The sequence below is a fragment of the Athene cunicularia genome (assembly GCF_003259725.1).
Source record: "Athene cunicularia isolate RWA chromosome 3 unlocalized genomic scaffold, athCun1 chr3_part1, whole genome shotgun sequence".
NCBI lineage: Eukaryota > Metazoa > Chordata > Aves > Strigiformes > Strigidae > Athene > Athene cunicularia.
The window spans coordinates 54,623,483-54,649,433 of NW_020799097.1; the positions used below are offsets into that span (position 1 = coordinate 54,623,483).

Genomic DNA, 25,951 nt, shown 5'->3' on the forward strand with positions numbered 1-25,951 from the left:
ACACTAGCTGTGAGCTTCTTCCCCACCGCAGCCAGACTGCAACTAGTCTAGATTACCACTATAACTGAAATCTCATCAGGATATAAGCTATAAAAACAACAGTTGCCATGTAACTTTCACTTAAGCATACCCCAAAGGTTTTGTGCTCAACTAGCAATAATAAGCAAATCTTGTAGAAATATGATTTGAAAGCTCTATAAATTTTGTGGGGGTTGAGGAGCAAACAACAACAGAAGCCTCCCTAGGGCCAGAAGCATAAGCAGGAAAAAGCATAGAGAATGAGTAAAAACAAAACTCACACCTTCATTTGACTTGGACTTCTGCTCCACCCCTCTCTCTTTGCCAGAGCTGACTTCCCAAACTTAAACCAATTTTGTCCACTCCTTTAATTTTTCTTTTTCCTTCTTTTTTATGCTAGGACATATTTGCATGCAAGCATGAAATTTTTTCTCAAAGTTTTACTTCTAAGAACGCAGTATGATTGGCTTTTCTGGAAATGATGATGCTGAACTGACATGACTAAACCCCATCTTAACAGGAGATAAAAAGTAAATACAGGCTAACTTCAAGAGAGAAGACCTGCCCATGCACACAAATGGAAAAGCAAATCCTCTAAAAGTGCAGAAAAAGATCAAAATTGGTTTGCTTTTTTTAAATTTTGGAAGGGCTGTGTTTCGGAAGAGCATCTCTGAAACATTATCATGAATACACACAATATGTATTATACAATCTATCATCATAGAATGCTTTGGGTTGGAAGGTACCTTAAAGACCATCTAGTTCCAACCCCCTGCCATGGGCAGGAACACCTTCCATTAGACCAGGCTGCTCAAAGCCCCATCCAACCTGGCCTTGAACACTGCCAGGAACCTCTCCCAGGAACCTGTTCCAGTGTCTTACCACCCTATAAGGAATTTCTTCCTTACACCTAATCTAAATCTAGCCCCTGTCAGTTTAAAACTGTTATCCCCCTTGTCCTATCCCTACATTCCCTGATAGATTCCCTCCCCATCTTTCCTGTAGGCTCCCTTTAAGTACTGGAAGGTCACTACAAGGTCTCATCTACCCAAAGTCTTCTCTTCTCCAGGCTGAACCACCCCAACTCTCTCAGCCTGGCCTCATAAGGGAGGGGCTCCAGCCCCCTGATCATCTTCGTGGCCTCCTCTGGACCCACTCGAGCAGGTCCTTCTTACACTGGGGGTCCCAGAGATGAACACAGCACTGCAGGTGGAGTCTCACAAGAGCAGAGTAGAGAGCAGGAGAATCCCCTCCCTCGACCTGCTGGCCACACTTCTCTTGATGCAGCCCAGGACACAGTTGGCTTTCTGGGCTGCGAGTGCAAATTGCTGGCTCACAGTCAGTTTTCCATCCACTAACACCCCCAAGTCCTTCCCCCCAGGGCTGTTCTCAATTCACTCACTGCCCAGCCTGTATTTGTGCTTAGGATTGCCCTGACCCATGTGCAGAACCTTGCACTTGGCCTTGAACTTCATGAGGTTTGCACAGGCCCACCTCTCCAGCCTGTCCAGGTCCCTCTGGATGGCATTTCCCTTCCCTCCAGCATGTCAACCACACCACACAGTTTTGTGTCATTAGGAAACTTGCTGGGGGTGTACTCAGTCCACTGTCCCTGTCTTCAACAAAGATGTTAAACAGTGCCTGTCCCAACACCGACCCCTGAGGAACGCCACTCGCCTGGTCTCCACTTGGACACTGAACCATTGACTGCAAGTCTTTGAGTGTGACCATCCAGCCAATTCTTCATCCATTCAGAGGTCCATCCATCCATCCATCCATCCATCCATCCATCCATCTAATATATGTCTCCCCAATTTAGAGACAAGGATGTTGTGTGGGACACAAGATGTATTAGTGGAAAAGATGCCAACTGCAGTTTTTAAGAGGAAATATAAGGGGCAAAATCCCTATTAAAGGGAATATTTTAGCCACATACATTCTTCTATCTAGCCATCAACCAACTGTATCCCAATTACTTGGTTACTTGGTTTACAAGAGGAATGTAGTATTTCAAAATAGTGAATATATTGAAGTTAAATTTTTAATCTGTACATGTTGCAGCAGACATGATGCATGCCTACAACAGGTTTATAAAGAACATCAATGAATGAAAAAACAGTATAAACAAGTTGTAATTTGGTAGTATATACCTTATAACACTTCATTCAATACAAGTTCGTCAAAACAAAGCAACTGAATATATTTATGTGACTCCATAGCAAGTCTTAAAATATTCTGTATCAACACAGGTGATTTTGAGGCTTCCCTCTTCTGGTCCACTATCTAGATATAACAAGCCTGTACAAATATAAAGGGTGTATGTAACACTGAAAGACTTTGTATAGTTCTGGCTGGCATCTGTATGACAACATTACAAACAAAAAGCTTGAAACTTATTTTGAGAGAAGCAGTTTTGAAGATCAGGTAAAAGAACATGCTCTTAACTTGTAAGAGACCTTATATGAGCCCAAGAGCTTGTATAATCATATGAGAAAATATAAAGCCTTGATGGCTTCTGTGCATGCTTGGTCACAGATACCAGAATTATTTAGCATGTGTTGTCCTAATCTATGAACAGAAGTAATTTTTCATTATCACCTTATTACTTACTCAACAGATCTATTAAAATATCTTTGCCCCATGTGTTTTAACATTATTTATCAGTTTGTCATCTATCCCTGGAAGGCACTACATGATTTTCTGTTTGTGGCTGATTGGATCTTAGCAGTACTTCCCTTCACACACAGGATTTCAATAGCCTAAACTAAACACTACAGCCTGGAATAAATGTTTTAAAATACTTTTGAACTTCCAATGTAGTTTGAACTACATTACCATATTTCCTTTCATAATCCTTTCCCTACCCTACCAAATCCCTGTAGGAAAAAAGGTGAGACAAATTAATCCATGATGAAATAGAGCCACACTAGCACAGAGTGTAACGAGCTTGCTTCTTTTCACTCTGCAAAGCATGAAATTCTCCACCGTTACAAAACCTTGCAAACAAAACACACCGTAGAGATGTTTTAAGGCTGTGTACATCCCACACAACTTCTTTGCATACACATCTCTGAAAATATCATTAACCTCATGGCACCCAGAAACAAAAATTCAGAAAACAGCTCAGCAGTCACAAACAAAATAAAAGATAAACACCATAGGAACATATTTACTATTTACAATCCTGTAAGTCTTTGGAGACTTCATACCAAATGCATTTTATCACTGATGTTCTCATACACTAAGACAGTTTTAATCCTCTGTTAGCCCACAGCTGTTACTATTAATCCACTGCATAACCACAGGCTGTGAGCCTTATTTAAAGGGAGTGTAAAAAGTTCAAATGCTCTCACAAACACAGCTCACGTATTACAGCAGGAACACTGTCCCCAGAAGCTTCCCTATTACTGATAAATCATCCCAGCACTTTTTTTTTTTTTTTAAAAAAAAGCCGCCCATCAACCTTCAGCAGTTAAGTTCTTTCAAGTTTCTGCTCAGATACATGGCAACTGACACTCTGGGTAGGCCAAAACCAGATATAAATAATCCTGAAACTGAGGGATTTTTGCCTTCTACACAGCAATGCTACTCTCAGCTTGTATGTTTATACATATAATGTTTATAACCTTGTGCACATCATCTGTGTTTGCAGAGGGCCAGACTAGAGCAGATCAAAATTCTCTGTTGTGACCAATGCTGGCAAACTCTCCTCCACTCTTCCCTTTCTCTGAGGAGCTACTAACACCACCAAATCTCCCAGGGGTTCAAGTTGTTTAAAAATACAACTTTTTTTTTTTTTTTTTTTTCCTTTTCCATAGACATTGGAGTTACACAGCTGCACTGTATCACTCTGACCTACTCCTCCTGTAACTTTCAACACAGGAATTTCCTATCACTCAGTCTTACACAGGACTTAAGTCTCCAGTCATCAAGCCTCTCAAGGTTTTGTGATTCCAGAAGCCATCTGCATACAAGTGGGTACAGGTTGTGGCCTGAGCTCAAGGCATGGGGGAATCTGACAGGAGCCCACCTTTCAGACTTGCCGTTACAGAAATCAGACCACAGCTCACACAACCAGGTTCAGTGAAAATACTGTACCTAGGTACCATGGAAACAGCTCTCCTTCACAAATTCCTTTTTTTTTTTTTTTTTTTTTTTTTTTTTTCCTTCAATGAGTGAGTGTTACAGTTCTATGTTGATGGCAAAGTAAGAGTTACTGGCAGATTATGTAAATGTCACAGGATTTCTCATATGGTTTCATTCAGCATCTCTGTTCAAAGAGAAAATACTCTATTCCATTTCAAGTGTCTGTCCTGACACATCTCTTCCTCTTACACTCAGACTTAAAGAGAAGAGAAAAGGAGGTGATACCCTGCTCTAAAGTCATTAACTAACCAAAGGGACTCAGAGGGGAGAAAACCTTGTTTGTTGTTGAGTGGAACTTGTTTGTTTTACAAAAAGAGCCACAAAAGGTGGGAAAGAAAAACATCCTTTTCAGAGGGACATTTAGAAGAGTTCCTTATTTAAGCTGATGTTTTAGAAGAAAATGTCATTATAAGATTTATAAACTTTAACTCTTCTATCCAATCAATTAATATAAACATGACACTAACAACATTATTTTCACAAACACTTCTGGCACAAATCTTTTCAGCTGTCCCTCAAGGTGTAATATTGTCTCCAGGAATGGGAGGTGGTGGTGCAGAAGCAAACAGACAAAAAGAGAATTTAAACTCCTTTTGAACTAGCAGAAGATTTGTACACAGAAGATCATTGCAGTTACTCACAGAAGAGTTCTGCACTAAAGACACTATCTTGTATTTTTCTTCACACACAATAATTTTAAGGCTGTTTTTCTCAGAAGCAACCTGCTTGTTATATTTTCCTTATTATCTTTTTTTTTTTTTTTTTTTTTTTTTTTTTTTTTCTAAAAATGTTGCTGATATCCTGGACTATGCCTTTTCACCCCATTTTCAGAACATCCAGCCATAATTTATAAATATCCTGAGATCAAATCCTCCCTGTGCTGCTCCCAGGTACATCCTTTCTGAGGGAATCCAGCTGAAGTGACAGGTTAGCCAACATATATGATTCAAGTTGTAGCTATGTGCTCTACAGTCTCCTGCAACCAGTTCTTTTGTCCCAATTCCCAAATGTTAGTTATTTACATGCTAGCTAGATTATTTACAGAAAACCCTAATATTTTCACAAAGTAATGACTTAGGCTTACTTCCAGGTCTTGTAAAATGCACACATTCTTCGTTCCATTTTATTCTATTTCCTCGAGCATTCTTTATTTTTGTAAACAAGATTTCAAGGCTTCATTCATGGTTTCACTACTGCATATCAATGATACTTTGTAAGAAAGGAAAAGTTTAAAAACTCATGGTAGATCATGCCATTCTCTCACCTTTCCCAGAATTACCAACTATTACCCCTACACAAACCACTGGCACTAGAGACTAGGCTACTGAAGATGTTGATTCTGTGTAATTATTTTTATGGCATTTAAGGAGAATAGTTATCCTAATCTGACTTCCTGCCTGCCACAGATATTTTCATTCCCACACAGTAACATCTGTGTTAAGCCCAACAATTTAAATCAAACTGAAGTATGTCAATCATCAGGAAGCTAAAAGCCCACACTCAAAAGACTGAAACCAATGAAATGATATATGTTAGCATGGTTCTGACAGGTCTCTGACAATGTCCTTTGACGTAGAAGCAAAAAAAAAAAAAAAAGCCCTTGATCCTGAAAGCCACTATGTTTGAAGAAAAAATAAATTTTGAGCATCAGGTGTGTAAGAAGGACAGTTCACTAAATCCGGCTGAAATGTCTATCTTCTTACTGCTAAGGGGATGGGAGACGAAAGTAAATTGCAGAATACTTTCAACCAACTACACACGTAAGGAAAAAACCCACTCTTTTTAAGCCCTTGCAAACAGCAAAACAACAGACCAGCTATGCTTTTCTCTTGTAGTGACCATCAGTATGCCCAACCATCAAGTAACTGTTTCTAGCTTGCCTAAAGCCAGGTCTGTAAAGCAGCTCACTTTCAGCTGGTACATGCAGATGACAAGAAGAAAATGCACTAACACTTTGCTGCCCTGTCTGTTTGAGGAGAAGCTACCAGCATCCCTCCTGTGTCTTGCACATCAGCTCTCAGCACCTCACTGGATTGTAACCCCTGGCTCTCGTGGGGTTGCAAGGGAGAGAGCAGAGTGAGATGTTACTGGTGTTGAAGGAGCTGTGGGGTAAAAAACAGGGACAGTCTTACGGTAATATGAACAATGTTGAGCCTGAGCAAGACTGCAGGGCCAGTCCCTGGAGCTAGGGCCCTGGGATGATGCTGAAAGTGATGGACTAACTAGGGACAGCTGATAAGGAGAAGAGGCAAGAGCCCAGGCAGCACTGCTGCAGCTCCCCTTCCCCTCCATGCACACCGCAGGTACTGCCCAGTCAAGCTGCTGCAGCTGGAAGAGGGACCTCTGCTGTGTGCCTCCCCAGCACTGCTGGGCCATAAAGAGTAAGTGCTCTTCTGCACATCAGTGAAGGGAGAAAGGCAGGCCAAATACTGGCCTCAGTGATAAGAGCATCACCTCAGCAGCACATTTGTATTTAAAGGTCAGACTAAGAAAACACTTGAAGGTGGGCTAGGGAGTTACCAAAAAAGGGTAATCAGTTACAGGTCTGCTAAATTTGCAGTCTCTCTGCCCACAGACAGTAAGAACTTGCTTCTGGTGGTGCACATTCCCTGTGCCACTATTCTCTGCAGATAGACATGGGGAAAGCAACATACTATGTCCCATGAAATGGCAGCCAACCTCCTCCCATCCTGGATGACTGTGACTTTTGTTACGAAGCTGGCTAGAATCCAGAGGAAAACTACTGGTGCTATCTTGATGCTAACTGTATTCATTTAAATGAGCAAAAAGAAAGTTATAGCCATAAGAGTGAAATATCAGCTGTGGGGAGGCAGATGTCAATTATAATTCATTTGTAGTTCTGTCCTTTAGCTCAAACAATCCCCTTTGAAAATTCAAGTCAGTACAAAGGACATGGATAGCAGAGAACATCACTCAGCTCAACATGCACAAACCTGGACTGTCTTCAGAGACCAGTATTAATAGTAAATAAACTGCTTAACATATGAATTGCTGCTCCATGTCTCACACACTAGTATGACATAACTGACATTTACATCACTTTCTCATGTTCACACAGGATAAGCAAACTGTGGACACATGCTTACACAGACATTCATATATGCATTCATCTGGAAATAAACCACATTTTCTTTAACCTGGGACCAACTTATATGTTCTCCATAAATCCATCTTATCCCTCCATTTAGTCTAACATGAAAGAGTCTTTAGAAACCCACGTCTGCCAGAGGAGTACTTTCTCCCCTCAACTTTTAAGAGACTTATATTAGCATAAATCTAAGTTCCACACTAGAAGTCAAGATATAGGTCTTCAAACATTTCAGGAGTGCCACCACTACAGCTTGTCCTCCCTAGGGCCCAGCAGAAAGGTTACACAGGTCCTTTCTAGCCCTATGTCCTCTCATTACTGCCAAGATTTAGTTTATTACATAAAAACTAATGTTAACAAATCCCATTTCATCGATATTATTAGTATTCATCTCTGAAAAGGTGAACTTTTAAAACTGGTAGAATAATTACTCTGTAACAAAATCTTCCTGAAAGTTTACCAGCCCAAGATATAAAAGTCTCAACCACAGGTTACTTGGGTGATTAGTGATATCAGAAAAAGGTAAATGCATGTTTTTCAAGCTATTATTGCAAGCAAAGGCTATTTTACACAGTGAGACACTCTGAGGAGGTTCCTCACAGCCCTATTCCCTGCTCCCAGTTACATATGCATGTGTTCAGACCTTGGGTGGCATCAAGATTCAAAGTTTCCTCAAAAATAACATCAAAATATCACTCAAGTGAATATACTAATACTGCAGATCTTAACAGACCATCCCAAATTAAGAGAATTACAGCTTTATACTACCAGTAACATGAACACTATCAGAACACCTACAGTTTGATGTCAAATACTGATGCCTGGACAGTTTGACATAAGGCAAACAAAATCTATAATTCTCTTGTCCCAGTGAAAACATCTAAGCATAATTCAGCTATGGATGGAAAACTGATGATTTAGCAACTATTTTAAGAATGTAAGTGTTACACTGCCCTGAGGAATGACAGCTATTCACTAAAATTATACTTCTACATCCACCTTTCCTTTACAAGCTATTCAAATGCCCTTAAGCTGTCTGGAAAGAGAACACTGCATTCACAGTGTTATTGTCAGCAGCTTATGTCATATGTTCAGATATTTGGCATTTATTCACATACCCCTTACATGCAGTCCCTCCCAAACAAACAGTGCCAGAACCACAGTAGAGATCTCTACAGTGGCTGGCCAGTCTCAAGAGACATTCATAATTGTACCAAACACTGCAATTTCAGTGTTATGAATGTACTGAGCAGAGGAGCAACACAAAGAATTGGTATGTGATGCTGTCATTTTCTAAACCAATACAAACACGGTTGGCTCCCTCTGGTGCTAAATATAATGTAGTGTTACATACTAAACCACCAGAGAAGTAAGGCAATGATATAATCCAATTATTTTGTACAGTAGGTGACAGACATTCTAGTAATAAGTGTTACAGCAGCATACTTCCTCTTACGGACAAAATCCTTAAGTCCTTATTCATAGCCTGTACCAACAGCTCTTATGTGGAGAAAATACAGCACATACCTTTAGGAAGTGCCACTGTAATTCTGTGTGCACATACACCCACCAGGCTCCCCTCCCCATGGCACATTTTCTCTTCCCAAAAGTATGTCATTCATCTCATTTTTTTAAGAGCAGACTTAAAAAACACTTTCAGGCTCTAATTCATCAAATTGGCAGTGATTGCTAGAGTAGTTTTAAAAAATAAACCAAAACTGCTTCTAAACCCACCCATATATGCTGATGTATACATTTATACTTAAAAATATGTATTTGTTATGCCAAACAGACTACATAAATCAATTTTACTTAACCTATTGATAAATATGCGGTTCAAGACAGTGTACAGAATAAAAATCAAACTACTTGTTGCATTCAGATGCAAGTGGGTTTTTTTGGTTTTTAAAAATTTTATTCATGGCTTTGAATTTCCAGTGACACACCAAAGTATCCAAGTATGATGATTTACACTGCAAGAATTATACCTTGAATCATTTTTAAGGACTTTTTGAAACTTGCTTGCAGCTATTCCAAACTGTTAGATTTCCGATGCCAAACAAGGAAATTTAATAATATAATCCAGAAGGGCTGGATTTTTGCTGCCTTTTTATCATTGAGGAAAGAAGGGAAGCAAGGAGCAGGTTTCTGTTTCCTTCTGCTCCTCCTCCCTTTTTTTAACAAGATAAAGGTAGAACAGCTTAAGGATAGTGCCCTGTACACAGCCTCCATTTCCTATTTATCAACAGATTTAAGCACCACTATGCAGAACAAGGCGTGCAGTGCAAGTGATGTTAATCTTCCCCACCTCCTGGATTAGTGGTGCCCCAGTGCAATTCTCAACAGAAAAGGGTTTAATCTTACAAATACTGGGTAATGACCCTGTGGTTGAAAGGGAGGCTGGTGACAGGGCAAGAAGGATGTTCCTGGTGTGCTGCTTTTCATCCAGCTGTTCCTTGTACCTGTCAGCAGCAAACAGCTGGGTGTGGAACACCATGTCAGCTGCTATCCTGCTCCATCTATCCCGCTCCTCTGGCTTCCAGACAGCAGGAAGTTAATTAATTCCTCACAAGCTTCTGTCCCCCCAGAATTAAACTAAATCTTACTAGCATCCTCCAGTTACCAGTTTGTAAATTCAGCATGAGACATGACTTAAGGAGACTACACCTTTTAAAACTCTGAGAACTACAGCTACAAAGGGCCTTCTCAGCAAAAACCTACTACCAAATCTCAGTCAACAGAAGAATTCCTCCTCCACTTCCTGAAAGCATAAATGCTGTAATTTAACTACCACCGTCATGAATCCTAATTAACCACACTTTAGCAAACTTTGTATTTTTATTTTAGGTCACTATTCCCAAATAAATTAAAATTCTGAAAAGAAGTTTAAAGTAAACTCAGGAAGACCAGGAACTGGAAGACTTAGGTTTACTCTCAAACATCACCTTGACTCAGTGCAAGGCCTTGTGTCCTCATGTGCTAAATATGGATAATATCAAATTTTTCCTTAGTGCCTTGAAGAAAGGTATTATTCACACTTGAGTCTTATTAATGCCCCATCTAATAAGAAATATAACACTGGTGCTTTATAATGGAGCTCTGTTTCTAGAATTTTGAACGGCAGCTATGTACCATTTTCTCCATGGGTGAAATAAAACTATTTTGTCATAGAAAACACCTCTTCTTAAAAAAGGAAAAAAAAACCTCTGTTGTAAAATATTTCTAAATATGCAACATCACTTTGAATTAATTTTAAATATACAAACTATTTTAAATAATTCTATTTCATTTAAAAATATTTTTAAGGCAAGTATTTTGTCCAAATGGAGGTTCAATATTCAAAAAAGAGCCTTTTCTGTGATGCATTATTACACTGTATTATTATAATTTACAACATGCTTAACTGTAACACAAAGAGTCTACTTAAAGGAAATGACTGTAACATCACTAAATGGTCTTTGTTTCGCTTCAATAGCTTCCAGAATATGTTGCCTTTTCAGCTGAACTAAAATAAATCATCTCAACTGACTTCTGGTCAGAAATCTAGCAAAAACTGTAGTCATTATTGATAAGTCACATGAAAGTATAACTTGTATAAAAAAAGAACCAGCACACTGCCACTGGGTATCAAGAAACAGCTTTTCTTCCTCAACACGGACTGTATCAAGTAACATTAGCAGGCAACTGTTACAAGCTGTCACTTCAGAAACTTCACCATTGACTGTAAACACATTCCCAGTGTGAGAAGAACAACATGAACTGCCTTTTAACTTGCCATTGCATAACAAGCCTTCACGCAAAGTGCACAGGATGCTGTTCTCAGGCAGAAGCACCAAAGACTGCCCCCAGCTGTCACGGGCAACATACTTAGAAATGATGCTGACAGCTTGGGCCCTGAGAGGCAGGCTGCAGGTTATACAGCATTACAGCATTATAGCAAGCCTGAAAAAAACCCACTGTAATTTAGACAGCCTTTAAGCAGCTGGTCAAAAGGCTCTGACAGAGCAGATCTAAGCAACAATTAAGGATGTTTCCATTCTAACTGCTTCTCCCTTGGGACATCACCACCTCTGGAGGAGAGCTGGCAGAGAGACGGTGTGCCGGTGCCTCAGCATCTGTACTTCATAACTTCATCTAACATCTTCAGCTGCAAAGGTATGCAAACACATACTAACATGCCACATCAAACTGGGGAAGCTGATGCCACCCTTCATCACTACAATTCCAGCAGAGGTACTGGCCAGATTACTAGGGGGCAGAAACACCTTAAACCACTGCAATTCCTTGCTCTATTGCAATAGAGGAAGGAACAGATCTCACACAAGCATAATTCTCCTGGTCCCAAAGTAAATTACGCCCAAGTTGTCTATCTCCACCCATTAAAAGAGAGGAACTGTTAGATGAAATACAAAAACATTTATAATGGCCGCCTGACATTCCTGTGATCAACACACACCTGCTTTATACAGTTCTCCTCAGGCTGTGGAGCAACCTATGACTAAGAGGGCACAACTATTTCAAGATCAGAACAACCACTCCTCTTTCAATCACAAGCCAAGAGTTTATTATTAAAACACAGTCTAAGCCAAATGATAATTATGTCAAAATATAAAAATGCCCTTCTTAAATGTCCTACATCCAAACTGAAGCTCCTGATGACATCTGCTAATTTAGTGTAAGCTTCATTAAGCTGAAGCCCTTTATTAAAAGCACATTTTCCTCATTAAGGCTTCATTTTATCCAAACATCAAGAACTCCAGAAATTACCTCAGACAGATTAGAAACATAACAGCAGTGAGCTGCTGCCAATGCCCATTTCAGATTGGTAGCGATTTTAATAAGAAGGGATGTTATTTACTGACATATAGATCCTAGATTTACTATTTTATCATCAGAATAATTTGTACGAGCATTTGAATAGGATTTAACCACTGAATGTTACTATAAAGGCCAATTTCTCAAAGCTTTATCAACTGGCTTTGAATATTACTTCACTTCTGTACTTGTCATGGAAACAAAAATCAGTGCAATACAGTTTATCAGTTTTCATCTTCCAAGTCACTTCTAAGACCTGTACAAGCAGATACAAACCCCCAGACTGGTAAGAAGCTAAGACAGAGAAGCTGACAGCAGAACTGGTTGTTGGCTTTCCCTTTTACATAGCAGAGGCATTAAACTCGTAAGTAAATTTCCAACTCTGTAAAAGGCTTTCAGCCAGCAGCCAGTCTTCTCTCCTATCAAGGATAAGCTCCCACATATTTGTGTATAAATATTTGCTGGACTGGAACCTAACAACTTTACTGAGTAAGCAGCTCTCCTGAAAGTCAGTTTCTACATCATAGCTTTTACATCATCTGATCTAATCAATGCAGCAGGAGCAGGTTACTCACCGATCGATCACAATCTCTTTCTGTCTTAGCAGCCCCTCTTTAATTTTCATTAAAGATTCCCAGTTGCTGAAGTCCTGATAGGTGGCAGCTGGATAACTTTGACGGGATGTTCCAGTTGGAACCTGCATAAAACAACTGTAGAATTAGCTTCCAAAATAATAAATAATATAACAGATATTAGCGCATTTACAAAGCAGTTTGTCGTTTCAGAAATCTAACAGTTGTTTTTCAGTTTAATGCAGATTTGCTTTATATAAAACAACTGGATTTATATACAAATTTCTTGAAATAAACTTCAGCTCAGTGTCACCGATTTAAAGCTTATTTTATCATTTCTCTACTAAAGAATTCATAGCTCCAAAAGCAGTTTGAAATTAAAAACTCATTTAGAATTTAAATATATAATTGAGACAACACCACAAATGTTCAAATCCTGCTGCAATTCTTGTATCACTACAAATGAGTTGGCTTGATAGCTTTAGACCTTTAGACTGTGTTCCCTGACAGTATTATATCTTTATCGAAAAGGTCGTACTGACTGGATAAACAGTGCTTTTTGAGGAATAGTAAAATGTGAAATAATATTAAAATAAAATTTTCTCTTGAAATTGTTCACTGATTTATGACTATGGTTAGTATTTCTTAAACTATCTTATTTTATTCTATATCTTATCATGCTCACTCATTATTACATCCCACATGCAATAAAAACCACAGAAAACATTTGAAAATTCTCTGAATTGTTGCACCTAAAAGAAGTGCCTCATACAACTGCTTACTGAAGCATATTCTATGTTTGAAAGTTTTGTGGGAATAAAATTTGTCACATCTGCAATTTCTAGTAAGTCAGTCCATTAAACCTATGCTCCTTAAGTTAAAGATTTCACTGCACTCTACTGGGAGGGAAGGAATGGCAAAGCTAAGTGCTGCTTGGATTAAGATCTACCATCCATTTGTTAACATTTGCAATCAATTTAACAGTTGTCTTGCTTCATTTTTCATGCACAATGATCAATATTAGCATTAAAACATACTAAATTGATGATATCACCTTGGCGGGTTTTTTGTTTGTTGGTTTTTGTTTTCTTTTTTGGTTTGGGCAGCAGTCTAATAAAACTTAGAAAAGATATCAAGTCATGACTCTTCCTCTAATATGTGTGCAGCATCTTTAAGGATCAATGAATCTAAAATTAATTTTGCCTGGATCGCTCAATCCAGACCAGATAACTTCAAAGTCATCTTTGGTGCTTACAGAATACTTTAGGATTGTCACATATTGTTCTGTATTACAGTTATCCACATGACTGGCTGAATTAACAAGCACTAGCACAAAACTATTTCAGTGAAAATCTCTCTTAGTCACACATGCCATGTCATACAGTATAAAGTGACAACATCAGGAACTATCACTGTATTCTGTGTCATGAAATTTTTTCCTTTGCTTCTCCCATTATAGTGCTAAAGAATGCTTTTCTATATCCACCTCAATACCATTATGTTACAGGAAAAAAAAAAAAAAAGAGAGAGAGAAAGAAGCAGTCCTTAATGCAGCTGGGATTAGGTCCTTACTTTTCAGAGCCAGAAATTCCATCTCTACCCAAAAGAAACAACCCACAAGGGTTTGACATGATAAACAGGAAACACAAGTCTTTATAAAGCCAAATCAACCTATTAATTGAGCAAGGTGAACTCTGCCTTTAAGACTGAGCTATAAAAATGAAGAGATTGAAAACAACTATTTAAATGTGAACCCATCTTATCTGAAAACGTTTTGGAAGTCATCAGCGGTGAAAACCAGCAAAATTCTTCAAAGCAAGTCCCTTACTTCGATCTAGCACCTTTGTAAACGTAATAGTTTGCACTAAAATTAGTAAGAAACCCTTCAACTTCGGTACAGTAAGTGATTATACAAGATGTCAATTAAATATTAAGGCTGCTGGAAAGCAATGCAATAAGCTCTGCAAAGTTAAGAACAGAGTAATATTTTGTCAACTAGATGCTAATGATAGCATGGTTGGGTTTTTTTTTCTAAATCTAATACATAAGGCCTCTTCAGCTGACTGACCGAGACGCACGCACACACACACACACACACACACACACACACACACACACAACCAAATAACATATTTTGTATCATAGCTGTGGGCTTCAATTCTTCAATCTGGCACTCTGAACAAATAACAAAAAAATATTTCTGTTTCTGATATCATGTTTCAGCCAATTTAAAAAAAATAAAAAAGAATATGCTAAAAATACTTCTTAGCCCTTCCCAGAATAACAAGACACTTCACTCATTTATGAGCACATGGTGTTGACTACTCCAAACAGCTTCTGAAGTGCTTTGAATGGTGTGGTAACACACAGGTGGTCCACTTAGATTCGAGTATTTTGTCTCCTAAGAACATCAAACCAAACAGTGAGAGCAAGATACGCTTTTAGGACTCATATACAGAAAGGCATCCACAACTCCAAGTCCCCAACTTGAATTCTCCCCAACTACAAAATAAAATACCAGCTTGAAACAGACAGTATTCTTTTCCATCTGCCCTAAAAAATACAACTATTTTTGTTGCCTGGCACCTCTTCCAAGAGTATCAGCTTTGGACTGAGGACATCTGTTCAGTTAAAACAGTACCCTTCGCACAGTGGCATCCAAAGGTCCTGAAGAGCTTGTTTTTTGACAAGGGCCTGGCCTTGACTTTCATGACCTGGCAAGCCTTCAAGACACTGCTGAGGCACAGATAGCTTCTGGGAAAAAAAAAATAAAATCTTTGCTGTACTAGCCTATATGCAAATATTTATCGCTGGGAACACACATTGCTGACTGATTCCATCATGTTTCTTAACAGTGGGAAAATAATTTTTCTCTGGACTAGCAGGTAACAACATTTGGATAACTTGGGCCAATAATGGTTAGGTTTTTTAATTGTGCTAATTAAAATTATCTTCTCCAACCACGGTCACAGTTTCTGCATGAAGCAGTTCAGTGTCTCAGCACAGAGGAGCACAGCATTCCATGTAACATGCTGTATTGCAAAGTAAAGATGAAGTCCAAAAATGACAAAATGAGAGCTAATCTTAAAAAAAGCAATGGGTTTTAAAGTGTGTGTGTGGGGTGTGTTTTGGTTTGTGGGTTTGTTTTTTTGTGGGTTTTTTTTTGTTGTTGTTGTTTTTTTGTTTTGTTTTGTTTTGTTTTCCTGGAAGTTGCAGTTTAAATAATTTAGCACTGTCTATACTACAGCTCTAAAGTTTTCACAGTCCATTACTAACAGCATAACTTTTGGCACTCTGCTAGCCAAGTGAATGATCCCTTTTGGCCAACTGTTTGCACTGCCTGTGCTATCATGAACCTCCCTCTGTAGATATCGTTCTTGTCTAGCTGCATTTTGCAGGCATTCATTATACAGGAGAAAGAGAATTCCTTGCATCCAGAGCTAATCCAAGACAAAGAATCCGTGCAACCAATGTCAGCAGGAGCACAAACGGTTCCCTCTGCTCGACTGACAGTGGAGGAAACAAATACGAGTGTCCCCACGGGCTGTGCCTCAGGGACAAGGCACTTGCCCTGCCACCTCTCTGATCGATGGGGAAGAAAGAAGAGGTGGATGTGGCAGCAGCAACCCGAAATGCATTATTATCTTAGAGATGGCTCTTGCTCTTTGCTCCCCTATGAGGGGAAAAGGATTAGATCTGTCAGGGCAGAGCAACGGTCACTGATGAGCTCTGCAACGGCTCCCCACCCTGGGTAAGGAAAGAAGGATTTATCCATCCCTTTCTCCGCACCCAGATTTCTTCATAACATTAGGCTGAGTGTTTCAGGTCACAACGGCTCCCTTAATTCAGACAATCTCGGAGGATCATCCATCTTCTTGCCAGAAAAACACAAAGCTGGTGGCTCGCACGAAGAAAAAGAGAGAAAAGGCTGCAACCATGAAATCAGGGCCTAATTTTATATCACTTTAAAACTAAGGCAAGAAATCATTTCTATAGAAAGAGGCTGTGCCTTGCTGAAATGTACTAGAAAGAACATCCACAGAAGAAGCACTGTAACAGATTCCCAGATAGGTAAAAATAAGGCTATGGACTAATTCAAGAAATCCTGGCTTGTGGTGTCTGTATTTCACTACCACCCACTTATTGCTCCACTCTTCTCCACCTTTGCCATTTAGGGAAGACAGTGTTTCTGCTCAGCAGGATATAATCACCACAATTCTTGGCAGCAACACCTACGCTGTATCACATTTTGCTATACTTTTACAGATCTCCAGCAGAAGATCTCCAGGGAAGAGAACACCTAATTATGCCTTTGTACCCTGATTCCAGCCACGGTACACATGGTATTCTTTGGGGAATTTTTAATGAGGAGGATGACATAACTAAAGTCAAAACTGAAACATCATCAAATTGTGAGGTACTGAGAAATACATACATAGCATATAGAAGTGAGTATTGCCAAGAGCAAGTGGTGAAACCCAGCACGGAAAAAAAAAAAAATGTTACCAAAAAAAAAAAATAAAAAAAATAAAAATCATCAATACAGCTTGGAAAAAATTCCCAAACACACACTTTATATTAATTACTTTGCAGGTTTGCTTGTCTGTATAAGAGAGACCACAACTAACAGGAAGAATAGGCTTGACAGGAGTTCACAATTTAACCTGCCTGAAAACCAGCTTAATGCAAGTGTGGATTGCCTACATATGACCTGTCAGGTCATAAAGAAAGGGAGTGAGGGAACGAATAAGACAGTGACTTTAAAGAGCGCTGGCATAAACCCCGCTGGAAGAACATGTTCGGTTCTGGGCACTGTACTACCAGAAAGTCACTGAACTAGTAGAACATGTTCAGAGAAGAGCAACTCTAATGATTAAAAAGCTTAGAAAGAGTGATTTATGAGTAAAGATCTAAATACCACAAAGGCTGAAGAGACATGAAATCAGACACCAAGTATTTGTTTGCTAGGCTGACAGTCCATACAAACCAAGGTTGATGGAATGAAAACTGAGATACAAGAATTATAAGAGTAAAAGAGTATCAGGAGAAAAAAACAAAAACCAAAGTAAAGCCAACAACCAAAACTAAACCCAAACAAACTAAAAAGAAGGAGAAAAGTAGCAAAAGAATCTCACAAGCAACTGAAAGATTCAGATTAAGATTGACACTGAATAAAGTTTAGGAACTAAAGGGCAAGCCAGTCCTTACTTGATGACACATCAGGACTTCTTGGTGTTAGGGTTAAATTATGCTGGGACCAAGTATGTGTGATTAAGAACAGAACTGACTACCCTATGCCAAGAGGAGAATCAGAGTTAGGCTCCAACCTTAAAAATATATAGCCACATTTAAACTACAAAGATGGTACACAAAGGATTTCTGCAGAATAGGCAGCCAGCATGACAGATGCACTAATTGTTATCCCAGTTTGAGGTAGTCTAAATTAGTGCTCCTAATTTGGAGTCTCAAAATTAGCGAAACAATACAACAACAAAAAAGGATAATTCCCACCCCACATCCCCACTGTTCTCCATTTTCATGTGGGTTTTTTGCCATTGTAGGATCAGACCCACTCAGTTTGGCATTGCAGTATCGTACAGGGCTTTATGAAGGAAGAACATGAAGTCCTGTGCAAGTGCACTAACCTGATCCTTCTCTAACAAATTTAAGTGTTTAAAATTGCATCGAGTTGTTCTGTTCTGCAAAGGGGGTGCCACCACGACTCTCCTCGGTTAGATCGAGCTGCGTTATTGCATCTGTTGTATGACTTTTTAAGACTTTTCCAATAAAAAATTAAAATGCTAATGATGACTATCTACAGACAACATCACTATCATTGTGTCTTTTAGAAAGTGGAAAGCTTTCAAAAAGGGAAAGAATAAACAGGAACAGCATTAAAATACCTCCTAAAAGCAGCACTCCCTCTAGCCATTACCCTTCTTCCAAGACTGTTGAAGCCTCCTTCACAAATGAAATCCCCATTGCACACAAGGCATTACACACACATTATTAGAGACCTCATGGACTTGACCCAAATAAGCCAGGGAGGAATCTGACTGTCATACAAGTTACTGTTATTTGTACATTTACTTCTTCCCCAGCATTGTTTATACTGCAGCTGAGGCTTCCGAACTTTATCAAGGTCAGGTTTGAGAACCACAAGCAAGAGAGGAAGACATGATCCCTTACCACAGTAGCTTACAAATTAATTAAGAGAAAAGCACAGCAAGTACATGGTTGCTGGGATACTAAGAGAGATGGGAGAAAACAAATGCTAAGGTCAGGTATGCTATTCACCATGAAAGGGAAAAATAAAAATAAAAAAAAAAGCAGAGATTTGCTACTGATGGCAGTGTTACTGGGTTTTGATAGCAATCGCATGGTCATAAATTTGCACTGCCATCAAAGGGAAGGGGGAGCTGTTCTCTTGCCCCTTCTCACCACTTCAAACATTCATACCTTTCAGGTCTCTCCTGACAACCTTAGTCCTATGCTCCCTCTCCATCCCATACACCTGAAGGTTATTTATATCTGGGTCAGGCTCCTATCAGATTCACTGTAAAATGCCACGTGAAATCTAGCGCTGGCACACAATGTTAAGTGGAAAAGCAGCATTCGAGGCAACACATTTTGCAGTGGCACAGCTCTGTGCTGGATTAGTATGAACACACAACCACAAGTTGAATTATCTCAACTCCTGAGAGTGCCAAACCCTCCAAAAGTATCAGTTTGTGGATTGAGTATTTTTTAAACTTCTGAAAAAAAAATACTACTATGCAGTTGCTGTGTCAAGTTACCGACCAAGACCTGGTGTTCATATATGCAATCAGTTCAAGAAAAGAAACCTCCACATGAAGGTGGCATAGGAGGATAAAAACAAAAGCCTCCTGCACTTTCTTATCTTTTGAAATAGTCTTGCCTGTGCTGGTTATCTGAATTATGAGAGCACACACAGGACCAGCAGCACAGTCCAAGCCTACAGTCAGAGACTGTATGTGTAAAAGATCTGTACATGCTCACAATCTGCACCCAGCAGGGCTTCCTAAATAAAACAGGAATACAACAGTGGATTAGTAAGGAAAGTGAAATGGAATGCTGGCCACTGCTTAACTGGCAAGGTTTCCTTCCCTCTAGCATCCTTGATGGTATTTGCAAAAGCCTCAAACAACAAACTGAGAAGTCAATATATTAACTCTGAAAAGACTCTGCCAGATCCCTGGAGATGCATGTTATTACTGTACAAGTCAAGAACACCCTCATTCCAAGAGGCTGCAGCCACTCAGCAGTTTGCTGTGGCTTTCTCATCTCTGCCACCTCAAGCTACTATGTTCTTAAAGGGTGAAACCGGCACTCCCAGAGCTGCACGCTAGATTATACACCCTCTTCTGCTTATCCTCCTATGAACAATTACACTTCTCTTGCTTTTATGTGTTAAGATACTCCTTTATACTCCATGCAACACCAATATTATTTTTGTCAGAAATCCTTTCCATTTATATTCTGGCAAATGTTATGAACACAAAACACTTCTACGTGCCACTTAATATGACGTTAAAAGCAACAGCGCCTGGAATTTTCCACTGATAACAATTGGGTCTTTCCTAACTATAGAAGCACTTGTTTTATTAAGTGTTCATTTTATCTTCCCATTAAATTTAAATTCAAATGTTCTTTACCAAAACAAAACAAAAAAAAAAAAAAAAAAAAAATTTTTTTTTTTTTTTTTAAATTAAAGATTTTAGTGAAACTTTCACTTAAACTATTTTTTTTTTTTTTGTTTCCTATTCTGGCCTCGAAAGCACCATGACCAAAATGTGACTGCAGTTATAAAAAGGCCACAGAAAGACCATTGTTTTAAGCGTTACACAAATGTTGCACATACATTATTCATGACAAAATATTATGAAATGTACAAGTCAGAAATAGATTAGAAAAAACAAATAGTTGGGAAGACAAGATAATGCACAAATCAATGACGAATGGAAGCACCCCTAAAAGTAAGATACCTCAGCCATTTGCACTCAGGAGTCCTCAATCACATTTCTGATTGTATACAAAAACCTTTATGTTAAATGTATCTTGACAATATCCACAAATACCAGTTTACTAAGTATCATGTTGACTGCTCATTCATTACTTATTACTCCTGCTCACAGCCAAAAAATAGTGGAAGCAAAAAGTGACCTAGAAAGCAAGCAAAAAGGAGTCTATTTTTTGCCAGCCTGCAGGAACTCTGCAAGGATGAGCAGAGCTGGCCATCAGTCTTGCACAGAAACTGACAGGAGCTCTTCTGTAACAAGAGGATAATGAAAAGAGTGAGTGCAACTTGGGTGAGTATTAGAAGGGGGAGGGGGGGAAGAATACTTGCTGTGCAGTAACCGGAAAAGAAAATTTAAAAGAACTTAATAAACACAGAGCATCAGATTCTCTTAAGAAAATGTGCAAATATATTGCAAGGGAGGCAAGTCACTCTAGTGTGAAGCAGAAGTATACATCTGGAGAAAACTGATGCTCTGCAATTTCTTTATTAAGGGTCCTGATTTTTCAAATGGAGTCTTTAGATTCTGTGAAGGATCTTTGTCCCTAAACTAGAAAACTGAGTCTCTCTTCTTCTGCATTCTGTTTGTTTTAGCTTTTCATGACTTTAAACGGGAGCCATGAGTGTAATATTCACCACATTTAACTGAAGTAAAAAGAAACAAAACACTCCCACAAAAATAAAGCAGAAATGTTCAAAATATTTATATGACAACAAACCTAAGTATTCACACAAACTCACAAAAGCACACTTTATTTAAAAATGGCAATCCAGAACTGACCTCTGTGTACTTGCAGAAAGACTGGAGTCTAGCCAAATTACTGGCACCTGTGCATTTCAAGTTTTGCAGGTGCAACTTCTGTACATGTTACAACTGACAGTACATGGTGAAGTAATCCTTAGGCAATACACTGTTTTCCACTCCATTTTAGGCTGATAAACCGAAACAGTTAGCAGAAACAAAGAAACACAGACACACCAAACCCCAGCAATCTTTGTTATTCTCCAGCCTTTTTTACCATGAACACAGGTTAAAAGAAAGACAAAAACCCAAGGATATTCTATAACCAGCAGCAAGTGGGGAATTTACTAAATCCACCTTACTGGGGATTTGAAGACAAAAACAAGTTCTCTACAAAACCAGTCTCACGCAGAGTTAAAAAGGTCTATGGATGTCAGAGCTCTGCACAACATGAGTACAGTACTCATTTACATTTGTTTGGTGACTACCTCAAAAAAATTAAACAGATGGACAAATCAGAGGCATACTCATGTTTTCTGCCTCCACTGCAGGAATTCTCCCTTGGAGTAACTAGCTGTGTTTCAGCCAGCAAGCCAAGTAGGACAGCACAGGGACCTACTGTGAGAAGATTTCCATTGCTTTGGGCAGGGACATCACATATCATGTAAACAACAATTATTCAGTCACTTGCCCCAGCATTTGGAAAAACAAAACAAAACAAAACAAACCTCACATGGAAACACCATATGTCTGAGTAACTTTCTAAATTTCAGAGGAAGTATAGAGGCTTTGCACCTCTTATAAATGAGGTCCTGGAATCTCAAAAGTTAGATGTGAAAATCCTGGCCTGAAACTTCTGTGTCACTGACAAACAGAAGAAATGCAGCCAGTTTAACACTGGACTGTGTGAAACTAGGAACAACACAAGCATGGAAGGTAGTCACACAATTTGTGTGTGGAGTAAGTGACGGATATTTAAACTGTTTGGCTTCAATCCAGATTATGAACCTTTCCCACTTGAGTTTATGAGGGGTACTTGAAATGTACTTGTCTCTAACAAAAGTAGCAGTATGATGTAAGGGTGCATTTGAACATCTGTGTCAGTGTGTGAAGATGTTTTCCTTCCTCAGGAGATAAACTGGGGGGGAAGCCCTAGCACCTTCTTAATATGAGCAGAAAGCAAAGAAAGAGTTCACACTAAAAAAATAAATATCACTTCCACCAACAGCAATTAGTACTTGTCACTTGTAGGTCTCCAAATATCTTAAAGAAACTAGCCTTAGAATTCTCATTTTACAGAAACAAAACTGAGACAAAGGCAAGGACAATTTGTTCAAGAACACCAAAGAACATCAACACACAGCAGATTCTCTAGTGTGGAAAGCACTTTGTAAGCAAAATACTGGTTTTAACACACGAATGAGACTGTCCCTGACTAAAGAAAAAAACCAAAACAAAACAAAACAACATGTTGAAGGAAGGTTTTGATAAAATTAAAACCAAGGTCTTATCCATCCCGAACATCCTTAGAGCTGAAATGGGAGATGAAGCTGCATGTTCTGTTCGACAAGATCCGAACTGTATTTTTCATCATGCTAGAAAATGTCACACACAGAGGCAGGTCTCCTGATGCTCCAGCTGGAGACTTCCTTTTGTGTCCAGTACTTGGAGAATGAGAGGGGAAAATGATTCCCAGTGTAGTGATAAGCCATACTACTAGAAGCGGGGCATCTGCAGCAAACTGTTCCTAATATACCATCTAAAAGTGCATCAGTAACACCAAACACTTGGAAAAAACCTAAATGCTAGTTCAGCAACAATTTCAAAACTGTATGGACACCTCTTTACCTAGTTTCTCTTTCTTTCAGTCTTTGAAAAAAAATCAAAAGAAACATTCATGAATCTGGTAACGTGGTTGAGATTCAAAATTGTAATTTTCCAAATTCCAGTGCACTGCTACTTCTATTAAGCTATGCTCTATCTACTAGTCAAATTCAAAACTCTTGCTAATTCTCAAGTCACCTTTCTTCACTGTCATTACTAAGGTATTTTAGATGAATGGAAATCTGCGAAATCCTCCATAGGTGTAAAGAAGCACCAAGAAGCTCAGGTATGTAGAGAATTTAGGAGATCATCTGTAATTTTGCCTTTGTAGTCCTACACACTGAAAAAGTCACACTGAATATTCAATCAGGTGTATTTTTCAGCTACAAAACCCTATAAGCATATTTGAAGACCTCTTTTACTCTGAAATGTCCCCTTTTTTCCTTCCCTTTCCCCTCATCAAGTACACTCATACTCTGTTCACTGTGGTAGATAATACATTAAACTAATCAAGTAAAACAACATACCCTTAATCTGTACACTTCTTAATCTACACAGAAGTTCCTGCAGTCTGAAGAGTTTTAAATTTAATGTAAATGCTGCAGTTTATTGCAAGGAAAAAAAGAACAAACATATAAATATGCATTTAGTCTATTCTTCTAAAACTAGTGCTAGAGTAATCCAACTCATATTATATGAGTTAGGCAACTGTATTTTAAGACAAAAGGAGGCTCATCTAGAAGGTGGAAAATTTAATGTTTCAGAATGACCTGCCTTTGATTTAATTTTCTAATTTACAGGGATGTTAATACTATTTTTTATATCAAATACTCAGATAACCAACTGATGAAAACCACAGGAGCAATTCGTTTTCAATAGAGGCAAAAAAGAGGAAAGCAAGTCATTTCTCTGTAAGAATAAACTCATAAAAAGAGGAAGAAAAGCTCTCCTCCACATCACCTTGGTGGCAAGGCAGCTACAGCCAAAAGGACCTGTGAGACTATACATGACAGTTTCCATGCTCCAGTGAGTGACAATAGAACTTCCATGAGGAAGCAGCTGACTGTAAAAAAATACCTAGTCAGAAAATATTTGCAAGACCAGAAAATCTGTTCAGAGATGGTCTGAATCACAGGAGTAGAGCAACGTCTTTATTTTGGCACATTCTACAGCAGAATAAAGAAAAATAAGAAGTTCTGTACCCCAAATTCTCAAGTAATAGTTTGGGGTCTTAATTTTCTGGGGTGCTAGGAGGAAAACAAATTTTATTTTTAAAATAAAACATTTTTTTCTGGCATATATAATTTTTCATGAAGTAAAAACCCCCCACCTTAGTGTTTTAGCTCTGAATTGCACGAAGCAAAGAAAGGGAGTGATAGATAGCTGACATTCACCATGGGAATTGTGCTAATCTTATTTATAGCCACTCCACAGGGGGGGAAAAAAAATAAAATATGTGGAGGCAGGGAAGGCAGGGTAATGGGCAGAAAAAATAAGTGAAGAAAAGAAAGATGCCATTCTGTACACCAAGAGAAAGAAAGGTGTTTCTGGTTCATATTTCCCACATGCACATCTCAAAGTAGGACCAACTAAAAATTAGCCTGAAAATCCTTTAAACGCATGATCTATGTGATCTCCATGTTGTTCTGAATGAAGATCCCAGTCAGGCAAGATGTAGACCTGTGGCCTCAAGCTCCCCGTCCACACTACATGAAGGTGGTCACTGCAGTACTCGACTAAATCCTTCATCTTCTCAATGCTGCTAATGCATTCATCACTTGGGCAATGTTTGTGTATTTCTGTTAGGACAACCTTCAGCTGAAGATAGGTAGCAGCTAAATCTAACCCAAATCATTTCTCCTCCATTCTGCAGTTACTGTTTAAGTGGAGATAATCCAGCACCACCACTTGGCAACTGGAACACGGTCTTCCAACTTTATCTCTCTTTCATATGTCTTTGTCCCGCCATTCATCCATCACTCATAACATGTCAAATAACACAACTAATCTCTGCGCTTCCTAGAACAGTTTATCTCAAAGACACTCAACACAGTTTCTTAGGTATAAGGATCTCAGCGCACCACCTAAAGTACATTGTTCCACTTAACCAATTAAGGACACCAGTAAACACCAAAATACTGTTCTCCCAGGCATTTCATAAAAATAAAAAGAACCTTCCACTGTAATGAAGATCACTGAACTTCATATTCTCTATAGCGTTGCCATTTTGAAGACACTTTTGCACCACTGCAATTAACTGCTACTGTTCAATTATTTGACCTTTATTAATCTAGTAAAAAAGCACTTCATATTGATATGAAAGCAACCAGGTATTTGAAAGAGCACATCTTTTTGTGGTGTCAATATTTTGTTGCAAAATAGAAAAGCTATATGGGTCAAGTCTGTGCTAACTGTGTTATCTCCAAATGAAATAAGTGCTCCCTATGGGGGTATGGGAAGAGGAAGGAGACTGGGGATTTTCAGAGCAAGAGCCAGGCAAAATTTCTTGTGCCCTGTATTTCTCTTCTAACATTGGGTCAAAGCACCAAAGACAATAAACAGGCGTTACACACTTCTGAGCCCTGTAATCTGCTTTAATGGTTAAAAGTTCATGCCCATAATAGCAGCTGAAATGAAAACATTCAAGCTGACCTTTCTGAAAATGTCTTTAGTTAGTAACAAATCAG

At 38.8% G+C, this 25,951-nt stretch overlaps 1 protein-coding gene across 3 annotated transcripts in view; it reads right to left on the reverse strand.

The window, feature by feature from the left end:
* CEP85L (centrosomal protein 85 like) overlaps window positions 1–25,951 on the reverse strand; it is a 153,014-nt gene that overhangs the window by 19,124 nt on the left and 107,939 nt on the right. For all 3 annotated transcript variants that reach the window (XM_026845652.1, XM_026845654.1, XM_026845651.1), the window contains exon 4: window positions 12,664–12,785. In XM_026845652.1, coding sequence (XP_026701453.1) covers window positions 12,664–12,785 — 122 coding nt within the window. The remainder of the gene's footprint in view (window positions 1–12,663; window positions 12,786–25,951) is intronic.